This window comes from Alexandromys fortis, unplaced genomic scaffold (assembly GCF_014885135.2).
Source record: "Alexandromys fortis isolate MF-2015 unplaced genomic scaffold, M_Fortis_MF-2015_v1.1 scaffold_76, whole genome shotgun sequence".
NCBI lineage: Eukaryota > Metazoa > Chordata > Mammalia > Rodentia > Cricetidae > Alexandromys > Alexandromys fortis.
This window is the reverse complement of record NW_026067997.1, coordinates 831,559-853,698: the sequence shown is the minus strand read 5'-3', so window position 1 is coordinate 853,698 and position 22,140 is coordinate 831,559. Positions and strand designations below refer to the sequence as shown.

At 40.5% G+C, this 22,140-nt stretch overlaps 1 protein-coding gene across 3 annotated transcripts in view; it reads left to right on the top strand.

Moving 5' to 3' along the window:
- Nucleotides 1-22,140, top strand: part of Pde4d (phosphodiesterase 4D) — a 1,097,876-nt gene that overhangs the window by 558,460 nt on the left and 517,276 nt on the right. The window contains exon 1 of one of the 3 annotated variants that reach the window (XM_050160344.1): nt 9,682-10,754. The exons of the other annotated variants lie outside the window; for them this stretch is intronic. Coding sequence (XP_050016301.1) covers nt 10,615-10,754 — 140 coding nt within the window. The 5' untranslated portion in view covers nt 9,682-10,614. Of the gene's footprint in view, nt 1-9,681; nt 10,755-22,140 lie in introns of those variants that run through there. 3 annotated transcript variants of the gene reach the window in all.

Here is a 22,140-nt window from a genome sequence, read left to right as displayed (position 1 = left end):
CCCCTTACTCCACATCCTCTCCAACATAAGGTGTCATTGTTTTTTTTTTTTGTTGTTGTTGTTGTTGCTTTTTTTCTTTTTGATTTTAGCCATTCTGACTGGTGTAAGACGATACGTCAGAGTCCTTGTGATTTGTATTTCCCTGATGGTGGCAAAGGATTTCCTGTGTGTCTTTCAGTCATTTGAGATTCTTCTGTTAAGAATTTTCTGTTTATTCTAGTACCTCATTTTTAATTGGATTATTTGGAATTTTGATGTCGAATTTCTTAAGTTCTTTTCGAGATCAAGTCTCTGTCTGATGTTAGGTTGGTGAAGATATTTTCCCATTCAGTAGGCTGTCTTTTTGTCTTATTGACCATGTCCTTTGCTTTACAGAAGCTTCTCAGTTTCAGGAGGTCCCATTTATTTATCGCTACTCTCAGTGTCTGTGCTACTGGTGTTATATTTAGGAAGTGGTCTCCTGTTGCCATGCATTAGAGGCTACTTCCCACTTTCTCTTTGTCAGGTTCAGTGTGGTCAGATTTATATTGAGGTATTTAATCTATCTGGACTCGAGTTTTGTTCATGGGCATAGATATGGATCTATTTACATTCTTCTACATGTTGACATCCAGTTATGTCCGCACCATTTGTTGAAGATGTTTTCTTTTTTCCATAGCAAAATTTTAGCATTTTTTGTCAAAAATCAGGTGTATGTGTGTGTGCATGTGTGTGTATGTTAATGTGGATGAATGTTTGTGTATGCATGAGAAAGCACTGTACATATGTGTTTACATGTATGAGAGTGTGGTTTTTTTGGTGTATGTGTGTGCTCGTATGTGTGTGTGTGTGTTGAAAAGGCTGAATTTTTACTGCATCTGACTAGGCATTTTGAATGCAGCCTCTTCAAACTTCCCATTAAAGTGACTATGAAAGTGTAAGCCTCTGAAAAATATTTAATTTAAAAATCACTGAAAATCATGACCGGCAGTGTTTCATTGTGAGGTTATTGGAAAGACAGTAAGTCAGATTGGAAGTACAAATAGGAGACAGTCCATCCCATTCTGTTCTAAAAGGCGGTAAAAACCAGGGTGTTGTCCATCATAGACGTGCATGGTTCCATTAAATCCTATTTCACTTATTGGAAAGAAACTTATGTATTAAGATGTAATTGCAATAGAGATATTGTCAAAATGTGGATTAAACACTCATTTTTGTCCCCTGCAAGAGCAGTAAGTATTCTCAATCACTGAGTCATCGCTTCAGCCCAGACTGCAGGACTGGAAAAAATGCGTAACAGGAAAACTGCCAAGAGGTGTTAAAATATCAAGGAGTTAAAATACCCCTAGCTATATCTAATCAGTTAAGGTGTGTGAGATAAGACAATCAGACAATCTAACACCTCTCTTGGTACTACTTCAGACATCACTTTTCTTGTCCTGACCCACTGTTATGCAGTATAGCAAGTGTGTATCTACAACACTGTGTTCTACTGTGTGGAGGGTGTGTATCTACAACACTGTGTTCTACTGTGTGGAGGGTGTGTATGTACAACATTGTGATGGGCTGTGTAGAAGGTGTGCATCTACAACACTGTGCTGTGTGTGAGGTGTGTATCTACAACAATGGCTGTCTGGCATAAGTGATGCTGCACATACTGAAATCTGTATTTAGACATACTCACCCTTTTGAGCTGGAATGTGATATTATGAGAATGTTTGATCAGTTGCTTCCTTTTAGCAATGGACATGGCTTTTCTGGTGACAGTAAACCCAACTCTGATGATTGTATCTTGTCCCGAGTACCATATTTTTGTAGATGCAGAAGAATGAACGAATCAGCTGTTTGTGTATACTCACAGACTCCGTGATAACTGAGATAAGGATATTGATGGAATGTTTGCCTTCTTGAGTGTATATTTTACATTCAACCATTGAGCTTTTAGTTTTAAAGCTAAAAGTTCCCCTACCTTTCAGAGAGTTTAGATCACCAGTATTAGGAACTCAAACGTGATAGTATAATTTGAAGTTATCAACAAGGATTGATTCCTGTTTTTAATTAAGATTAAATACAGTGTCTCTTGCTTTCTATTTTTAGCTATAAAATGGATATATTCTTTTTGTCTTTTCAAATTTCACAATTCATGCAATGAAATATGATTATATCCAAACCATATTTTCCCTCTTTAATTTCTCTTGAATACCTCACAATACTTTCCCTTTTTAACTTTATTTTCTCTTCTTCTTCCTCCTCCTCCTCCTCCTCCTCCTCCTCCTCCTCCTCCTCCTCCTCCTCCTCCTCCTCCTCCTCCTCCTCCTTCCTTCCTTTTTGTAACCCACTGAGTCCCATTATAGCTGCTTCTGTGTGCATGGGTGTGTGGCTACTCACTGGAACTTAGAAAATTCACCAATGGCCTCTAAAGTTTTTAGGATTAAAGCAATTCTCTCGAAGCTGTCTCATCCAACAGGTCCTCTGTAAGGGGTAGGACTTAAAAATCTTCTATCTCTAACTTGATCTTGTGTAGGGGTGAAGCATTGATAAAGATGGTCCATTTAAGGCTGAGCACCTGGTCTTTTGTTTTCAACACTTTTGATTAGTTACTCGTCTCTGAATTGCAAAGAGAATTTTTCTTGAGCAAAATTGCGAATAGTCCAAATTTCTGGGCATAACCACATATAGAAGATAACTTGACCATATTGCCACTAATTGTAATAATCCTGGAAGATTCTCCCCAAGGGGCTGTGACCACCTGAACACAGGCTTTTGACCAGGGTTACTATGCTAGGTAGAATATGTCCATGGAGTAGGTCTCGGTCAGAAAGCAGTTATCTCATTATAGCCTAAAAGAGGTGGGTTTTGTTCAGTAGGTCAGTAAGATGTCATCTCTAGGGTCCAGTGCTGAGGAAGACAGTTAATATCTTTTCTCCACCAGCAGTCTGCATGGCACCTTCAGGCACCTAAAAGCTAGTCAGCAGGGCGGAAGTGTCCCAGTCAGTTTGAGGCTGATTTCTCCACAACTGCAGCCAAAATAAGTAGTATCTTCTTCAAAGATAGAGTCTTGTGGTGACAGCCAAGGCAATGGAAACAGCTTTTTTTAAATAGTAAACTGACAAATAGAGAATAAAATGTTTATATTTTATATTATATATAAATAAAAAACTTTTAAAAATTCCCCTTGCTTTTATTCCTTATACCAGAGAAAGTGTGCTCATAATCTAGTGTTTCTTCTTTATATTATTTCCTCTGCATTGACACAAATGTATATGTTAGCACACATACAAATTTGTAAGTTCATATTGAAGATATTATTCTGAAATGCTGAGGTATTTTTTTCATGTAACATTATTTCAGATATTTTTCTAAGGAATTTGTTTGAAAAGCCTACAGAACGAGTACAATTTGAAACTGTCTTTATTGCACGACAGATACTTTATGGTTTGAATTTCTGAATCATTGTCTTAGAATATTTCTGGAATATTGATCTGTGAAATATAATGCAGAGCCTCTAAAGCTTTTAAGATTAAAATGAAATATAATTTCACATCAGGAGAAGATTTCTTACGGTAATTCCCTTGAGGTTGGCTGTTATTGCTGTCTGTTTTTCCATTTGGATAAAAGTAAAATGTAGCCTTCCTGAAGAATCTATATTATAATAAAATTAGCACATTAAAATGCACATGAATAACACAGAAGAATACTCTTTATATTACAATGTGGTTTATAATTCCTTTCAGTATTTATAATAAAATACTATAAGCTGTTTGTATGTGCACATATATTGTACATACATACACATATATGTATGTCTAACAAAACTGTGTTTTAAAGAATTTAGTGAGTTGGTGAAAGGCACACAAAATATGGACAGGAAAAATCTGAAATTAGGGTGGACATCCTCAACTACAAGACAAAATACAAATTCTAATTTTAATTTTCAAATGTGCTATGGATTTTTCCCATATTTTATACTGGAAAATAAATAGTAAGTGCCTTTTCTACATTCCAGTGTTTGTAGTCTACCTGTTTTACTGCTACAGATATTTCTAATGTAATTTAGTGGATGTTCTAGATGTTCTAGTCATGGGGTTCATTGCATTTGCTGATAGGCCATTTCTGCTATAAATGCATTTTTTTTCAGTATTTCAGAGATAAGGTTTAAACTTTGACTCCATGATCCCAAAAGACTTACTTTTAATAAATTAAATTACAAACAGGTTACCAAAGCACCTGTTAGTTTTTAAGTAATCAAGATAGAGAGGCTTCATCTAGTCACTGATGAAAACAAAGGCAAACTCGTTGCCTCACGTTAGGTGGAGCTCAGGGAATTCTGCAGATGAGGGAGAGAAAAGATTGTAGGAGCCAGAGGATCAAGGACACCAGAGAAAACTCACAGGATCAACTAACTTGGACTCACAGGGGCTCACAGGGACTGAACCGATAACCAGGGAGCCTACATGGATTCGACTTAGGCACTCTGTGTGGATATATGTCACAGTGGTGTAGCTTGGTCCTCTTGCGAGACTTCTAACAACAGGAGCAAAGCCTGTCTCAGACACTTTTACTGGCCTTTAGGACCCTACTCCTTGGTCACCTTGGTCAGCTTTGATGGAGAAGTGCTTGCTCTTGCAGCAATTTGATGAGCCCTGTTTTGCTGACACCCATGGGAGACTTACCTTTTCCTAAACAAAAAGGGAGAGAGAGTGGAATTGGGGGAGGGGGTATTAGAGGATGGGGCTAGGACTAGGAGAAGAGGAGGGAGGGGAAAGTGTGGCAGGGATGTAAAATAAATAAACAAATTAATTAATTAATTTAAAGAGATGGGTTTCTGGTGGATTTTTAAAATTTTTCAGTTGGTACCGCGTTCTCAGTTAAAAGAACATACAGAAATTGAATATAGCCACGATGTGCTGAAGCATCACACAGTTCCCTGATGCTTAGCAGTTGAAACCCTGGCTTCACAACGTACTTCTTCTGGTTCAGTTATGAATGTGCTGAGCAGCATGCCTTCAGCCTTTGCTAGCGGTTGTCAGAAGTAGAATTTCATCACTATTAATATGGTCATTGGTTAACATTTTGTGAGTGCCAATAATGTTTTTTTGGTGCCATAAACACACCAAAACATTGAAACAAGTAAATTGTATCTTACTGAAAAAATCAGTATTTATATTAGAAGAAAAACATTAAAACATATGTAACACTTAATAAATATTTTTGTACCCAAAAGTAGCTTATTACTAATTTATTTCAGTAAATAAAATAGTATGTAAGACTGTAAGTTTATACACATACATATATAGTGTTGATATATACAATACATTTTACATACACAGATTTTACTTATGTAAGTACAGGCACCACACACTCACACACAGATGTATATATAAAACCAAATGATATCTCAAATAGATTTAGAAACTGGTGAAAATTATACAAAACATAAGCAATAAGAACCTAAAACTAAGGAATAACATCCTGAGACACCAAGACAAAATGTAAATTCCACTTTTTGTCTTCAAATTTTCTATGATCTGTTAAGAGATCCAAATGGATCTAGTTTTGATATACTTCAATATAACATACTTTAGTATTAGTATATAGTAACTATAGATACTATGTGCTACAATATATAAAGATATTTTATATGTTAATATATTACATATAATAAATTTATATAAACCAAAGGGCAAAGATACTGTCTTTTAATGACAGAAGAACAAAGGTTAACAAGTCCCTTGAGAGATGGCAGACTCCCTAACACAACTGTACAGATGGTTACAAATTCATACAAAATGAATGAAGGATTATGGTTTAGGTACTTGTCAGTTCGTGTCTAAACACAGGGGTATTTTCATCTTGTTTCATTCAAGGTAACACTGATATTAGCTTATTAATTATTCCAGCATATGTTGGTGACACAAAGATTTCTGTTGCTATTTAAAATGAAAAGTTTCTCTGAAAGTGAAACTCACTGGGTAAAATCAATGAGTTAATTCACGTCACCTCCCGTTTCTGATAAGTACAAATGACTAAGTTTTAAGAAAACACCCGAGTTCAGTGACCAGGGTGGGGCTTTACAGTTCTATGATCATATTAGCATGCTGGTATAACTTAACCATAATACCTGAAAGGCATGTTGAAAATTGGAGGAATTCGAAGAGAATGGAGACTTCAAACATAAAGAAATAGGATGAGTTTCTGAAGAAGGTGTTGGCTCTTTGTGTCTCTTTGAGAGCAAACTTTTCTCACTTTGAGCCTGAAGGAAGACTAAGCAATGGTGTGTGTAGGTGTGAATGTCTGTGTGGTATGCACATGTGTGTGCCTTCAGGGCAGGTCATCTGGTGTCCTGCTCCATCCCTTGGGTCAGCTTCTCACAGGACTTGGAGCTATTGCCTCTGGTCCTCCAAAAAACTAGTAACTAGGCACCCATGTAACCATACCCAGCTTTTTCGTGTAGGTTCTCTGGACCCCATGTTTGCAGAGCATCTGTCTTGCCTGCAAACCACCTCCCCAGCCCTAAGTAGCTTTTCAGTGAAAGTGTTGACTAAGGCATTTTCATTTGTTCTATGTTTTAGTTCTCACTTAAATAGTAAATTAACCATATTTTTGCTCACATATCTCGTCCGAGGGTAGTTAATGCTGGTCGGCCTCGAAAGGTCAACTACTCCTATGCTTTTTGCAGGACTGAAAGCTTAAAGGCCACAAAACATAACCAGTCTTGCGTCTGGTTGAACCGAGGCTACAGCACAGCCACAGGGACCTCACCAAGGCCTACCTGTCAGTGGCTAGGGAGTCGAGAGCCTTTATTGACTGGAAGCAGCCATTAAGCTGAGAACAGCAATAAAACCTGTAATGGCTCACCTGCCATTAGAAGTTGTGGAAAGTAACAGTTATCTTCAAACACAACAAAACAGAGAGGTTGTACCTTAGTCCCTCAACGCTGTTCATCTTGTAGAACTCGTAGACTGCGCTGCTGCTGGTTTCTGAAAGTCGCGCATCCATTAAGTATTGTCTCGTGAGCTATCATTTTGTTACTTAATGGTCACACCTCTTAAAACTCGGACTCTATTTCCGAATCGAAAACTGCTCTAATAGACAACTCAAACCTGTTCTCTCATATTTGCCCTGAGTCTGCAAAACTGGGCAACTTAAGGTTATTCATTAAATTGTAATCTTAGCTCCCTGAACTGTGAGATAAATTATATTTTGCTTTGTTCTGCTTCAAGAGATTTTAGTGTTTAGAATAGTTTCTCAGTTGTTACTATCTAGCTTTTGCTACTTTGATATGGTTGCACATATAAAAGTAAATGAAGTTCACCTAAAACATATTAAACTGAAGGATAAGTAGAGAATAACTCAGTGGCAGAATCTATTTCTAGCATTTGTGAGGCCTCAATTTCAAGGGCCCACACTGGAATATCGATTGAAATACCTTCTCAAAGTATACTTTAATTTAAAAATCTCATTTAATAACAAAATGATTGAGTCCCCTTGTGTTTTCACTCTATAAAGTATTTTGCTTTTTGTCATTCCAAGCCAGTATTGGATGTTAAACTGTGTTCTATCAGGGAGAGCTTGAGGGATTTTGGCCTATGAATACAATGGAAATCATATGTTCTCAAACAAACAAAACATGTCAAATGAGAAATGCTTATTAGAGGGGAAATTATAGTGCTACATTATTTTTGTTTCTATCTATGCTACTTTCTAAGAAGGCCTTCTTGTGTACACTGCGTAAGAAGTAGGTGCAGGTTTGGGAACAGTTCATTCTTGTCCCACCATCCCTACCGTAGAAGAGAAGGAACAGCTGCCAATAGCCTGAATGGACTCCAGAGCTTCTTCTCCCTGAGACAGTGATGATGGGCAAATGCTGGCCCTTAGAGTTCCTTCCAAACGAGGTAAAACGCTTCATTTTGTGGAGATAGAATAATACAGGCAAGAATCTTAGAAAACATTAGGCTAGTGCCTGGCCGTTATCATTACTGCAGTGGAGAAACAAGTTGAGAGCTGTGTGCTCAGCCTTCTTGCTTCAGGTGTGTTAGTCTTCCTAGGATCCCTTTACCATCTAAGCGCCTCCGCACTTCATCTACACCCCAGGGTTGGCCACTGTTGGATGGGCTAAAGGAGAACTCTCAGAAGACAGGATCTTAAATAATGATGCTATTCAAGTATATGCTGTGATATACCAGTGTGAATGACTGTGTGATTCCTGATTCCAAGCATTCCTAGCTTCTTAAGAACAATTCAAGCTGAAGGGGCCTGGGAAGGATCACCGAGGACCTTAGGAGAGAGATTTAGTCCCTTCATAACAAAGGTGCTGCAAGGACATCGCCTATGCCACAGGAAGTGCCAGTGACTTTCCTCAAGTTCCTTTGTGCTATAGGGCACCATCCTTCCGCATGCAAAGTTCAAATTGCTTTAATGGAACCACTCAGTTCTTCCTCCTCCCAGGAATGAGTTCTTGCCCTAGAACCATCAATTGATCCAATCATAGCAGTTCTCAAACTATTTTTTTTTTTACACTTGCTTTAGAATTTATGGGAAGTGAATTCCCCTCTCTCCAAGTAATGTCTTCTGCAAGGGCAAGAACTCACTGGGGAAAGCAACTGAAGATAAGTAGTGTGATCTATTAAGTGTTGCCAGTATCCCATTTAATATTAAACAATTGCATAATGGCCTTCTTAAATACCCAAGCTAAAAGTGACGCATTAATGGTGTGTATACCACCACCGAGAAGCCCATTCTCTGACTGGTAGGCGACAAGCACCATTCAAGTGCCAAGCTACTATTCCAAGAGTTTACTATTTTATTCTGTCTCCAAAATGGCACCAACAGTGATGGGGTGCTTTCAGGGGATTGCTGAACGGGATTCTTTTGCAACAAAAGGGGGCAGGCTCCAGGAAATGAAACAGGGGGCTCTCCTCTGAGGTACACACCCACTAATCAAACAAGAAGCTTTATGACATGCGCAAATGCAATTGAAGTCTAACTGATTTCTGCAGAACTGACTTCCCCAGGATTTCCTGTCTAAAATCATAGTGTGGAAATCTGTAGTTAACTGGTTACAAATCATCTAGTAAGTAAGGCTTCTCCACCCCCATATTTTTGTTCAAAAAAAATCAAAAAAAACAAACCAAAAACCCTATTATTTGCACATTCTCTCTGGACTTCTTTTGTTTCCTTTCTTTTCATTGAATACGCTGAAGAACTAAACAGAAAAACCCTCCCCCATAATATCTATTTGTTCAGCGTGTCATTTCCCTATGAGGTTATTTACAGGTTTCTTTAGCTTTTCCTGCTTGGTAATTACTTACTGAAAGAAATCGGCTCCTTCGGGGCAAGCTCTTCCCTTTAACCCGCTTCCCTCACTCTCCCTAGGAGGCTAGCAAGGAGCGCGCCTCTCTGCAGTGTCCGGGAACCCACCTAGAGGGCCCCCTTGACGCCAGCACATCCCCTGTCAGGCAGCAGTCTGCAGCTGAGCAAGCGGGCTGCTGCAGAGTTAATGTACAGTACCACGGAGCCTGCAAGTGTCCTGAGCTGCTCAGAGCTGAGGCGGCGCAGCCCAGAGCAGACAAGGCGGCTGCGAGGATTCCAAAGGTTCTGCCGGAAATTCGGTGTGTGGGGGACTCCAGCTGGAGCCTGTTGCCACTCTGTGTTTTAAAAGCATGCAAGGTCTGTATAGCTTGGGCATGAGAATCTTGCGGATGTCAGAGCATCAGAGTAAATGACATCTATCCGGGAGCTGAACTGGGGGTAAGGAGAACAGAGAGAAAGGAAAGCCGACCGAGTAAGAAATTCTTAGACAACGTCTGCCTTGCAGCTGTGCAATTCATTTTCCTCCAAGGCAATATATTAAAAGGTCACACACGCTTTTGATAAGAAATTAGAGGGGATTCTACAGAGAGACAATCGATAGCTTAGTCATTTTACTTAAAGAGCGCTGACAGCCTTATTGTGGGGTTAAGGCGGCAGATGAATTTCATCACCACAGCGCCTTCTGAAGTCATGATGGGAGCCGGCACTAACCCTGTCCTGCAAAGCAGAAATTGCTCATTGCCTTCCTACTTGAGCATTCAAAACCAGCGATTCTGAGATCTGGAGAAGAAGTTGGCTTGCGCTCTACGTGGTGTCTAGTCCCTCTGCCCAGGTCTTTGTTGGACAAGTCTCAGACTCAGACGGTAGCACTGCGTTAAAGTGGCCACACAGGAATATGTGTCTAAGAAAGAAGAAAAAGCAGTATTCCTCCCTAAAGGACAGCATGGCAAAGCAGCGTCAAGTTTTCCATTGCCCTCCTAACACTTCTTTAACAAGGATAACAAGAAACTGTCTTTTGACTCCTTTTTGTCCACATTCCATAGTCCTTTCCGCGAGGATGCATTAATTCATATTGGAGGCAGTTGGATTTCGGCAGGACAATACTCGCCATCGTTTAGGATTAGCCGTTGGACTGGTTATTTTAGTGTGTTGACTAGTGGAAGCTACATGGATGGACTCCTACCTGCAGTACTCTGTGATGTTTCTTTCTTTCAATCCAGGAAGGGCTTTTCTGTTTTTTGCTATTTGTGGTTTTTTTTTGGGGGGGGGTCGATTTTGGGGCAGGGAGAATTCATTACTTGTTGCCATAATTGTCCATGATCGATGCTCAAGCCAGAGGGTTGGGACTCATCTGTGAAAATCACTACATGTAACATAGGAGACAAGGAAAATATTCATGACGTCCACTCTGCCAACATGATGCACGTGAACTCCTTCCCCTTTAGAAGGCATTCCTGGATATGGTGAGTAACCAATACCCCTTCAGTCTGAATGCTCAGAATTCTAAAAGCCCAGGACAAGAAGCAGGGGAAGGTTTGTCCTGAACAAGAATACAGGGGGTGGGGGTGGGGGAGCAGAAAAAAAACTAACCTAAGTGTAAAACCAAGAAGACTGAGAAGTAATGATTATGCAATTAAAATTTTCTTGTTGATATAAAGCATCCCAAATAAGAAAATCATAAAGGTATTCACAATAACTAATATTTTATAGTCCAAAAAAATAGAAAACTACAACCAACCTAGTATGTAACAGAAATGGGAGGGTTGGAAATTTACTTCGTCTGTCTTTTTTATTTGAAAGTGGCCCCAGGAAAGGATATACAAGGATTTTTGACATCTCGTATCAATTGGCCTGCATTCTACAGAAGGCTGGAGGAAACTTTTAATGCTGACTCGATATTTCTCAAGCACATCATAATATCTGACTTGCTCACATTTAAGAATGCTTTAGCTGTTCAAAGATAGCACTTCTGGGCTGAACCAATAGAATTCTGATACAATTCTCAACACACGAAGTGCTCTAACTCCTAGAAAGCTTGCTTAGTTCTTGAGTGTTTGGTTAGGGATTAAGGTTCAATTCAATGATCCAATGTGTTGAGGTCTCCACACAGGGCCATCATGTTCCATTTCTGGTTGGCATCTGTGCCTGAGTGTGTAGGAGCTAATTGCCGAGGCCGTGACAAGGACAAAGGTGCTTATTTTGAAAGTTGCTTGTCTTCAGTGTCCCTATAGGAGGGCGTGGATTCAATTTCTCACAGCAGAAACTTTGTGATGTATGCATGGAAAAAGCACATTGTGAGGATTTAGTCTTACAACATGCATGCGTTACGCTACTCTATTGAGCCTGATGTTTGAAAGCATGTTTCCCACGTAAACATTTTTGACGGGACTCAAGATAAGTAACAGATACACAAACACAGATCTCTGAGGGGTCCATCACTGCTTTTGTGGCCCACCAAAGTCTCCTAATTTAAGACACCAGCAAAATCACCTAGTGGGGTGTTCTGGGGATTCCAATTCCCAGCTAAAACTCCCTTGCAAAGAACGCAGGGTGGGAGACCTTCTCAGGGTGGGAGACCTCCTCTGTCATTCTTGGCAGGACCCTGTTTTGTGACAACTCCATAGTTACCCGAACCACTGCTGAGGTGGGTCTCCTTCTCCCACAGCCTCCATCCCCAAGCTCTGGTGTGTCTGTGAGAGAGGCTGGATGGCCTGTCTGCAGGCCTCAGTGGCCCACTTCCAACTGCATCACCAGAGTTCCAGACTCAGGAGGGCTTTGGTGTCAGTGCCTTGCTTCCTCTGCTGGTGAGGGTCAGACATCAGCATAAGGCTCTAGTTGTTCTTATAGAAAGCATCACATCAGTAGCCCTTGATCCTGAGATTAAAAGGGCTAGAAGTCGTCCTGGTACACAGTAGGCATCTGTCCATCTTTCTTCTGTTTTTACAGCTTTCTTCATGGCTAATGCCATGCCTCAGGAACTTTGCTTTAAACAAAGCAAAGGTAAATTTCCTTTAAAGAGAAAATTACCATTCTCTTTTATATAAAGTGTACCCTTCTGCAAAGCAACAGTTTCTAATCTAGCTAAGTCCTATTGTTTGAGTCCATTTGTTTATGTTGTAATAGCTAGGACTCCTGTACCCTTTGGGTACCTAGTAGCATAATCACATTTTATTTTCATTTACCTCCCCTCGACTTTTGACACGAAGAAAAGGAGCTGTTCTACACTATAGTTTTGGGGGGAAATGCAAATTTGCTTATTCACCCGTCTGTCGTTCTGTAATAAATGTGTTCCAAAGATGTATAGAGAAGTTGAGAGTCCTGAATGGTTTCTTTTGTGCCTGGAGCCAGGTAACCCTTCATCCGTTTCACTGCATGCTGTGCCAATGTGTTATTGTTGTGAAAAAAAAAAAAAAAACTGAGCCGGGATGGATACCGGTGCTCTGTGTGACTGTTTTCCCCTGGGCTCCTTAGAAGGATTCGGTATTGAGACATTTAACTCAAAGGAGGAAGGTAGTGGTTTTTTCCAGGTGACCCACTTAGCAGTGTGCTTGACTCTTAACTTGCCCGGTTGTTGTTTTCCTTCTAGATTACCCCACCTCAGTGCTGCAGTAAGCCAGTCTTACTGTCTGACAGGAAACCTTCTTTCCCTTTGCCCCACAGTTAGAGCCCCTTTTGGATCAGTGTCTATGCTCTTCAGTGCTCTTGTTAAGAAATCCAAAGGTACAAAGGGACTCTGTCTTTCTTCATCTTCACACGCTCCTCTGTTTCTTTGTGGAAGGACGGATCAGAAGGTGGCAACAGACCAATGTCATTTGAAAGGAGACAATGTGCTCTGATTTCAGGAACCCTAGCTTGGGTCCTTGAAGGCACTAAGTCCTTTGGATAGGCCAGGTAGACACACACACACACACACACACACACACACACACACAGCCTAGCCTCTTTCTTGTTTGCCTTATGAAAAGCCGGGAAGAGAGAAAAATTAATAATTGCAGGTCTGGAGAAGTTTCAGAAGTTTCTCAGGGTCCCTATCCAAAAAGAAATTCTCATCTTCCTATCCTCAGCCTGGTGCGTGGATAATTGTGCAATCCAATGACGAGTTCACTGTTTCTCAGTTACAAAGGTAAAGTTAATAAGTGGACTGAGTACCTGGCTTAATAGAACACTACCCGCCCCTTGGCAGTGCTAGCAGAGTGGCCGAAGGGTATGAAGAATGTGTCCTCCTTGCTTGAAGCTACATTTGAAGTATTTGCTGGAGGATTTTATTGCAAAGGCGTCTTTTCCATTACACATTTTAGCCTTTTTACTGCCAAGCCAAACAAAGATAAGGATTGGCCCGACTGAATAAACAGGCAGTCTATACCTCCAGTGTTTTATTCCACCAAGTGGAGAGAGTAGAATGGTAGGTAGCCTGGCAATGCAGGAATGGGGCTTCCATGGTCGAAGAAGGAAAATACAAGTCAGCTTTCTAGGAATTTAAATTCCATCCAGCAGCAATTAAGAGGACTCCTAAGAAGCCTCGCGACGCTGTGTTGTTGGATTACAGGAAGGGATCTCACAAGGATGGCACAACACAGTGGCACTCACATAGGCCTGCAGTTTTTGCATGCACATATCACATAATTTGTATAGAATGCTTTAGACAAAGATTATAACATGTTACAAACCGGTGCAGGAGGCACCGAGTTGAATGCAATCAAGAGGGGTAGTTTCAAACTTTAGGAAGGCCTGCTATTTGGATCCCTTTGTAACCCTTTATTGAATGGGCTCAGCTGACCCAGAGAATGGAGCTGGTAGAAGTCAGGGAACTTTGCTGAAGAAGGAAGGTTTGGGACTAGTAATTATGGATGCTGATGAATTATTTTCTCATTTGGTGCTTAGGGCTTCATTTTCATAGGACCAGCTGTCTAAATGCTTCTTAACAAACTTCAGCAGTGATATTGACAGCTTTCCTTGATCAAGAGGTGAAATGGGGGTGATTATAGCCCCTGAAATCAATATTGAGGCTGTTTCTCCTTTAAGGCCCCTGGACCCCTTTATCATACAGTCTGCTCCCAAGTATAAGCTCTCAAGAGCTGAAGTCTAGTAGACACAGTTGGGGTATCTCTCTATAAATTAAGGGTTTTACTCATGAGTGAATTCACTTTGTTTTGTTTTGATTGATCCATACCCTCTATAGAGTTGGGCAAAGTATAGATAAGCATGCAATAGTATTATTTGCATATGTTCAAAACTGGGCAAGTATATATTTTAAAGAATTGACCCAATGAAATAACATTTGGGGCAAGACAAGATGACTTCTTGTTTAAAGAAGGCAAATTCTTCCTCTCTGGCCACTTTTCAATTAAAGCTTCAGAAAGAAGTATAAGCTAGAAATAAATTTTGCAGAGTTCATGGTTTTGACAGTAAAAGATTACAATATATGCAGTGAAGGACAGGCTGAATCGAGTCTTCTACAGAATTATGCTGGTCTGCTCAGTTTGGTAAGCAAAAGCCATCAAGTGTCTGCAGAGTTTCTCTGGCCATTGTGTCAGTTGACCTTGTCTCAGAGCTTTCACGTCCTCTTTGGGGCAGTTCTTCCCCAAACACCAGCCTCAAAACTCAGAGCTAGATCCTGAAAGGACCAAAAAGTTGACATGGAAACATTTGGCTAATAAGATCAGGCTGAGAATCACGGGGACTCATCTTGTTCATCCATCATTAGAGCACAGTTGTAAGTTCGGGCAATTATAAGGCAGACGGTTAAGCTTAGATAAAGGTGGTTTTTAAATAGATGATCTTCTGACCTTGTTAAATATACTATCTCCCCCTCTTGGCTTTCCATTTTAATGTCCTTTATTGACCCTCACTGTATCCTTCGTGAATTCTAAGCAGTACCTTAGAGCTTATAAGTGAAAATAAAATGTATGAGGAGCATTGTGATCGAGAAGAAATTTACAACTGGAAATCCTAGTGTGTGCGCACGACCTATGGAATGAAACTCTAGCATTTTAGTCTTCTATGGCTGCTAAACTGCTGTATTTTTAAATCCTGACCGTGAGTTAAGTGGGGCCAAGCTGGGGAGGTCTTGGAGAATCGTTACAAAAGAAAGAAATGAAAAAAATATATTAGCCAAGTATTTGGGCTATCTCTTGTCTGTTAAATTCTTTACTACCCACTTCACTCCTCTAGTTTTGGTACTATTGAGTTGCTTCTTTTAATACTGATGTCTTTCAGCTAAATGAAATTTAGTCAACTCTGGAGACAAAAAAATGCATTGCAGAATTCTGAAGTGAGAGAGTAACCAAAGGGAAAGTAACAGCCACTTCCTCGTTGTTCATAGTTTCGAAGTTCCCTTTTATTTTTTAACCCTTGACTTGCATATATCTTTCTGTAGCCTATCACACAAAATGTAACTCTGTCTACCTTCTTCATTCCAGTCTTTTAGGCAATAGCTTCAAAAATGTCTCTAATCCATACATTAACTGACGTCTGATGTCTGATGATCACTCGATGGGCTGTTAGATTGTGTTTCCTATTGGTTGAGAATCATCAGCCTAGACACATGGCCAAGGCAACATGGTTAGGGATAATATCATATAAAAATTGTGTAGTGTATTACATAGATATATACATACACACACATATATATATACATATATACACTTATGTATATAGATGGTTTGACGGGTGGACAACCAGGATTATACATACATGTTATTGGCTGTGTAGAGGACAATAACTCCCAAGTTTCTAACTGTAACCTAAACTGTGTTACTGCTTTATAGGACCTTGTGGATGCTCTCTGAGCTCTTAACACCACTAGTTAAAATAAATGCACCATCTAGTAATCATATGTGTTAGAAACCATGGAAGACAACCTCATAGAATGAACATGAGTGATAATTTATTAAAAGGGCATGATAAAAGCATGTGCCTGAATATTTAAAGAATATCAGTAACAAATATAACTATTTTATGTAACATGGTACAACCACACTGGCTGAGCTCCCTGCGCGTGCCCTGTGATGTCATATGAGCAACATCATTCAGTAACAACAGTGACGTTAATTTGCATTTGTATGTATGGTCTATGTTGTGGTGTGTTCGAGTATGCACGCTCCCATTGTGCACACGTGGAGACTATCTCATGCCTTTTCAATAACTCGCCACTTTCTATTTTTGAGATATGGTCTGTATCTGAACCTATAACTTATTGTTTTGGCAAGGCTGGCTGACACGGAAGCCTGTCAGATCTGCCTGTCTTCCCAGCCTCCAGCCAGGACTGGAGTTACAGATATGTGCTACCATGCCCAGCTTTCATATAGGTGCTGGGAATTCTGAACTCTGCTCCTTATGTGTGTACAGAAAATACTTGACCCACTGAGGCATCTCACCAGCCAACAGTGGCTTTCTGATTTCACCTTCTTGACCCATTCTTTACACAATGGAATGCTCAGAGGCTTAGAGACTTTCTCAGGATGCCATTCTGCCTTCCGGCATAATGAAGCTGGCCCACCCTAGGTCCGGCCTAATTTCAACTCCCAGTCTCTCTTTAATCCACCACGTGGTTTTTGTAAAAGATGCCTCCACACTGTGTCCATGGCCCTTCTAGAAAACCTATGAACAATATACCAGGGAAAATTGGCAGATTGCCTTCTATTAGTTAGCTTGTTGGGTAAGGATGCCCGACACCTGTGGCTGCGAATGGCATTCCTTGTGGAGGTATCTGTGGATCTTAGCACTATGACCTCTGCTTCCTTTATGTCAGCAGCTTTCTCTGTTTTCTCAGAATGAATAATGCTTGCAAGGAATGTGCCACCAGCTGCACTCCTGAGCCATTCTGGCCCAAAGGGTCCTTTGCAAATTAGTAGAAGGTGCATCTCCAGGCAAATATATTAGGAGAGTTGCCACACTCAGTTTGGTGAAGGAGAAACACAAGCTGCAGAGAGTGCTGAATTGGCAGGACGCTGGTGCACAGTGAAAAGAACCCTACCCTCTGGACTCACGTGTCGTGAGCAGAGAAGGAGGGCCTGCGCCATTGATCGTCTTTACAGGGATGCTGATTGGCCATGTCTATGCTAGCCCCAGCGCTATGTTATTAGCTCTACTTGGTGAGAGTCAGATGAAATAATTCTGACAGTGTTTTGCTGATCATATAAATCTGGGCGTTTGCTGCCAACATTGCTGCTTTTCCAAGTGATCAACTCACTCTGGAATTCTAAATTTGTTAATGTCCTCAGGAAGAGAGAATGAACACTGTCTGCCATGACATCATACCTGCTTCTGGATAAGGCCAATCTTAGTGGATTATATTGGAACAGGTGGAACACAGTAAGTGTTCTAAGCATAGAGTATTCCCAAATAAATACCTTAAGAGTCTTTCCTTAGCTTTATTCATAGGTTTGGGCAACAGCCAGAGAAAACATGAGTACAGTACAATAGGAACAGATAACTAAGAGGTTATACAAGGCTTTGTAAGATACAAAGGAAGACTCAACTTCGTTGCATTAACACGAGTACCTTTAAGAAGTGTAGAAATGGAAGCTAAAAACCTATGCTGATCCGTATGAGGACTCCGGACTACTGAAACAATTGTCAGAGTGGTTTGAGGGACTGTCTCAGGGAAAGCTTTATTTGAGGGGTTTCAAAACCAGAAAACATAGGCAAAATGACTTCTTTCACAGTTTTGAGCAGAAAGGATAGGAGTGGCAACAGAAGGTGGGCCAGGGAGAGTAGAAGGGAGGGAAAGCCGGTTACTAGTATACAGAATCACAAGGAACCAGCTTGCCCTCACTCACTGAAGGAAGAATCCAGTGGAAAGCACACTGCTCTAAGAGAGAAGGAAGGTCAGGAGAAGAGGTGTAGATAATATCGCAACTATATTTGATGCGAGTCTTGAGATCCTGGGAGAATTTGTTTGTGTTACTTCCGTTTCCTATGAGATACGAAAGTTAAAAATCACATCTTAGCAGGGGACGTGGCACACAGCAAGGCAAATGAGATGCCTAGCCAGGCCATGAAACGTCCTCTGTGGTGACAGGAAAGGCTGCAAGTTCAAGGGTACCAAGCAAGTTGAAAATAGGACACAGATATTGAAAGGCGATATCAAGCCATTGAAAGATGGTTTAGTCTGGCTTTAAACTTACTGATTCACGTTATGACGGCAGAGGACAGAATGGAGTTCTGACAGACGTGTGGCAACTTCTAATTACGAAATCGTGAATTGTTCTATAATTTAAGTAAATCATTTTATGATACTTTCCAATCAAGTATGGTTTGGGGATTTCCAGCGCACGTGGAGTTCAATTGCTGCTGACTGTCTGGCGTGGCTTGAAGCATCTTTGGAATATGAGCATTAGACGGCAGTCCCAGGTTTGAGACCTGAGTTTGCAAGAGCGAGATTCCTTGTGCCCCCTGGAAACAACTCTTGCGAGGCAAACAGAAGCCCTGAGTTGTTTGCTTTGACTTTTGTCTTCAAATGAATAAAATACGTAGTGGGAAGAAACAAAACAAAACAAAAAAAGGTTCAGCTCTGCTCCTTTTTAATAGGAAAATTTCTGTGCCTTTGTTCAAATGTCAAAAATTCATATATATAACCTAATTTTTTTTTACAATGATTTCACCCTGTGAAGTTTACTTGAAACTGTCATTGTTCTCTGGGAAGCTTGCTTGCTGAAAACAATGAAACACTCTATGTGTAACTCTAATTGGTCTAACCTCGTTTAAATATTTATTCATGTAAATTCTCTTTTATGTTCTAATGATGCTTTACAGGGTAAATGACAAATATGAGACATTAATAGCGATTATTTAGTGGTTTTATGAGCCCATAGGCCATGACCACAATTTCTAACAGATTTTATACTTTCCTCTTTAGTTGTCCTTCCTTCCCGCCTTCCTTCATTTCCCTTCCTCCTCCCTTCCGTCTCTTTCTGGGACTGTTGTGATATTTCACCTGTGGCTTCCGAACTCACTATAATGTGCTTAGGAATCCTAATCACTACTAGGGGGACAGTTGTTCTTCCGTTTGAGATAAACAGAGAAGCAATATATTGGTCAGAAAACTACTTGGGGACTGAGGTCTGATTATTTTCTTTAAAAAGTCACATGTATTTATTTCTTATGTAGGAGCACGTGCATGTCATTGTTCACATGTGGAGGTCGGAGGTCATCTTATAGAATTTGCTTTTATTTTTTTTTTTTATCTTTCTTCTAGTTGGGTCCAGGAAATTGAACACTCAAGCTTTTCTTCAGTATTTAGCTTTTCCTCTAACAATCCCTAGTCTCTGCTGCAGCAATCCTGCTTTATTCGTGCTTCAAAAAAATCTAACTTTAAACAACAGCAATTTTATACACGCCAGTGTTGACATCCGCAATGATAGCGAAAACGCATTTGATAGACTGATAGACAATTGATACATGCACCGCATCTTAAAGACAGTGTTAGATGGAAAGTAATTTCAGAATCGTGTTCCTAGGATTTATGGCTGCCATGATTCATTTCAACTTCTCTGAGACAGATCGTGTGTTTGGACAGGTAAATTTTCTGTATTAAAAAATTGAGACCTTGAGCTTAAATAATTCTCACACATTTTACACATTTTAACTTTTAACACTGGGGAAAAATTGTCTGAGTTTTCATGTGCAATCGATCTTCTGAATGCTGATTGACGCGAGAGCCCCCTGAGAAACTTTCTTCAGAACTAACTGGCACTTAATTCCCATTCTTTCACTGACTGTGCTTTCATATGTGTGTATGTGTCTACATATACTTGTATGTTTGTTCTTTCCGTTGAGATGAATGCCTTCAAATTAACCTTTCAACTCTGTTAGGTCTGTGCCTACATTCATAACATTAATGTTGTATATAAGTTCACTTTCATCATCGGCTCTTAGCATACATGTTAGCACTGTCCAACTAAACTCAAGAAAATCAGTCTTATTGTATTTCCTTTAGCCAAGAAAACATACTGGTTCTACATTGTTATAATATGGCATTGGGCCCTGCCACATTTGGCCTCTGCCTTTCGAATCTTATAGTATAAGTCTCCTTATTATTTTTAAAAAAAATTATTCCTTTTTTTTACAACCTACATATCCTGTATTTTATTTTTTAATTTAGAATTTTGATATTATAATTACTTATATCATTACCTCCTTCCCTCTGCATTCCAACAAAGAAAGAGTGAGTGTTTCTATGTGTTCCACATCTTCTCCAGCCTCTGCTGTTGTTAGTGAAAACATATGTCTGCAAATAACAAGATGTCCTTTTTAAACATAGCCCCAAGTAGCCTAGATAAAATTGATATGACAGTTGTTGATCAGCAAATGCACATAAATGTTGTGCTTTTAAAAAGGGACTAAGAAGCTAGAGCCCAACTGGTCACTAACCCTGTGCCTTTGCACCCCTCTCTCTTTGCATAGCTCCTCTGATGGCACTCTACGTCCTATGAAGACACTTTCCACTGCTCAATGAACCTTGTATTAAAATATTCTTCTATGCAAATCCATGCTAAAACATTAGCCACCATTCTTCTTTATTTGCCTACTCTGAATTTAAAACCAAGTCTTCCTTCTGTTCGCCTCAAGCCTTTTGGACTTCTTATAGCACAGCTTGCTTTTCTACAGTCTTCGGCTCTTTGTGTAGAAAGGCGGTCTACCTTACAGCTAATAGTACCAGCATGGATCCAGATGTCCTGATTCAAATCTGGACAAGTTACTCAGTCTTTTAGGTACCCCATCTGCAGATGGGGTCTGAATAGGCATTCTTACCTCTTGACTACTATGAGGATGAACTTCTAGAGGACATGTGCTCACCCATAGTGCTTGGAGCCATTGTAGATGGGTCACAAATTGGTATCCCTGTGAAGCAGCCCATGCAATAAGCATTTAAGTATGAATGGCTTGCTTGGGAGACACGCTTGGGTAACAGCAACTGGAGAGTATTGTAGCTAGACCAGAAAGGAAAGAAAGCCAGTACGGAGATGCATACATGGGCAAGTAACTGAGATAGCAGCCTGTCTCAATGCTAATAAGAAGCCCTTGAGTAAAATCTTTCTTCAGGATTGCCCCACGTGGTAGAAGGGAGCATTGGAATATCGATGCTCTGACTCCAAGGCCTCCTTCATTCCTGGCAGGGCAAGGCTGATTTGCATGCAAGCAGCGCCTTAGGTGCAGCCCTGCATGTACTTCAGCCAGAACACCACGGGCACGTGACTTCTGAGGGGAGATGGGCACAGCTGCAGAACTCTCACCATTAATTTCCCAGGACCTATTGCTCTTTGTTTTCTTTGGCCTCAGATAGCTCATCCTCCCCGCCGCCCCCCCCCCCTGGAATTTCCATTAAGGCAGTCTGCACTATTCAGTGTTAGGTTATCTGCTGCCTGGTGAGGTTTTCTCATCGACACATCTATAAAGGCTAAACAAAACATTTGTGTCTGAGACACCGCCCATCCTTGTCTCAGAGTTACTTATGCCATACACTGCACGCAGCATGGTATAGGGAAAGAAAGAAATGTCCTGACTAGGAAGGCAGAAAACCAGGGGTAAGCTCTTATGCTTCCACTTACAAAATACACATCCTTTGGTAGTAGCACAACTCACTTCCATTTGTCTCCCCCCCCCCACACACACACACGCACATAGAAAACATGGCAGGAAATCCTACTTCCTTATTGTACTATCACGATAAAGACAAGGCGTCATAGACAGGCGTCTGAATGAGGTCTTGTCAAGGAAGAGATGCTAGGTCAGGGCGTCTGCTAGCTTTTCTAAGCCTCTTCCTCTTTTGTGGTGTTTGGCTGTTTCATACATTTATACAGTGCATTTTAGTCACTGCCTTCCACCATCTCCTCGCCTCTTCCGCTG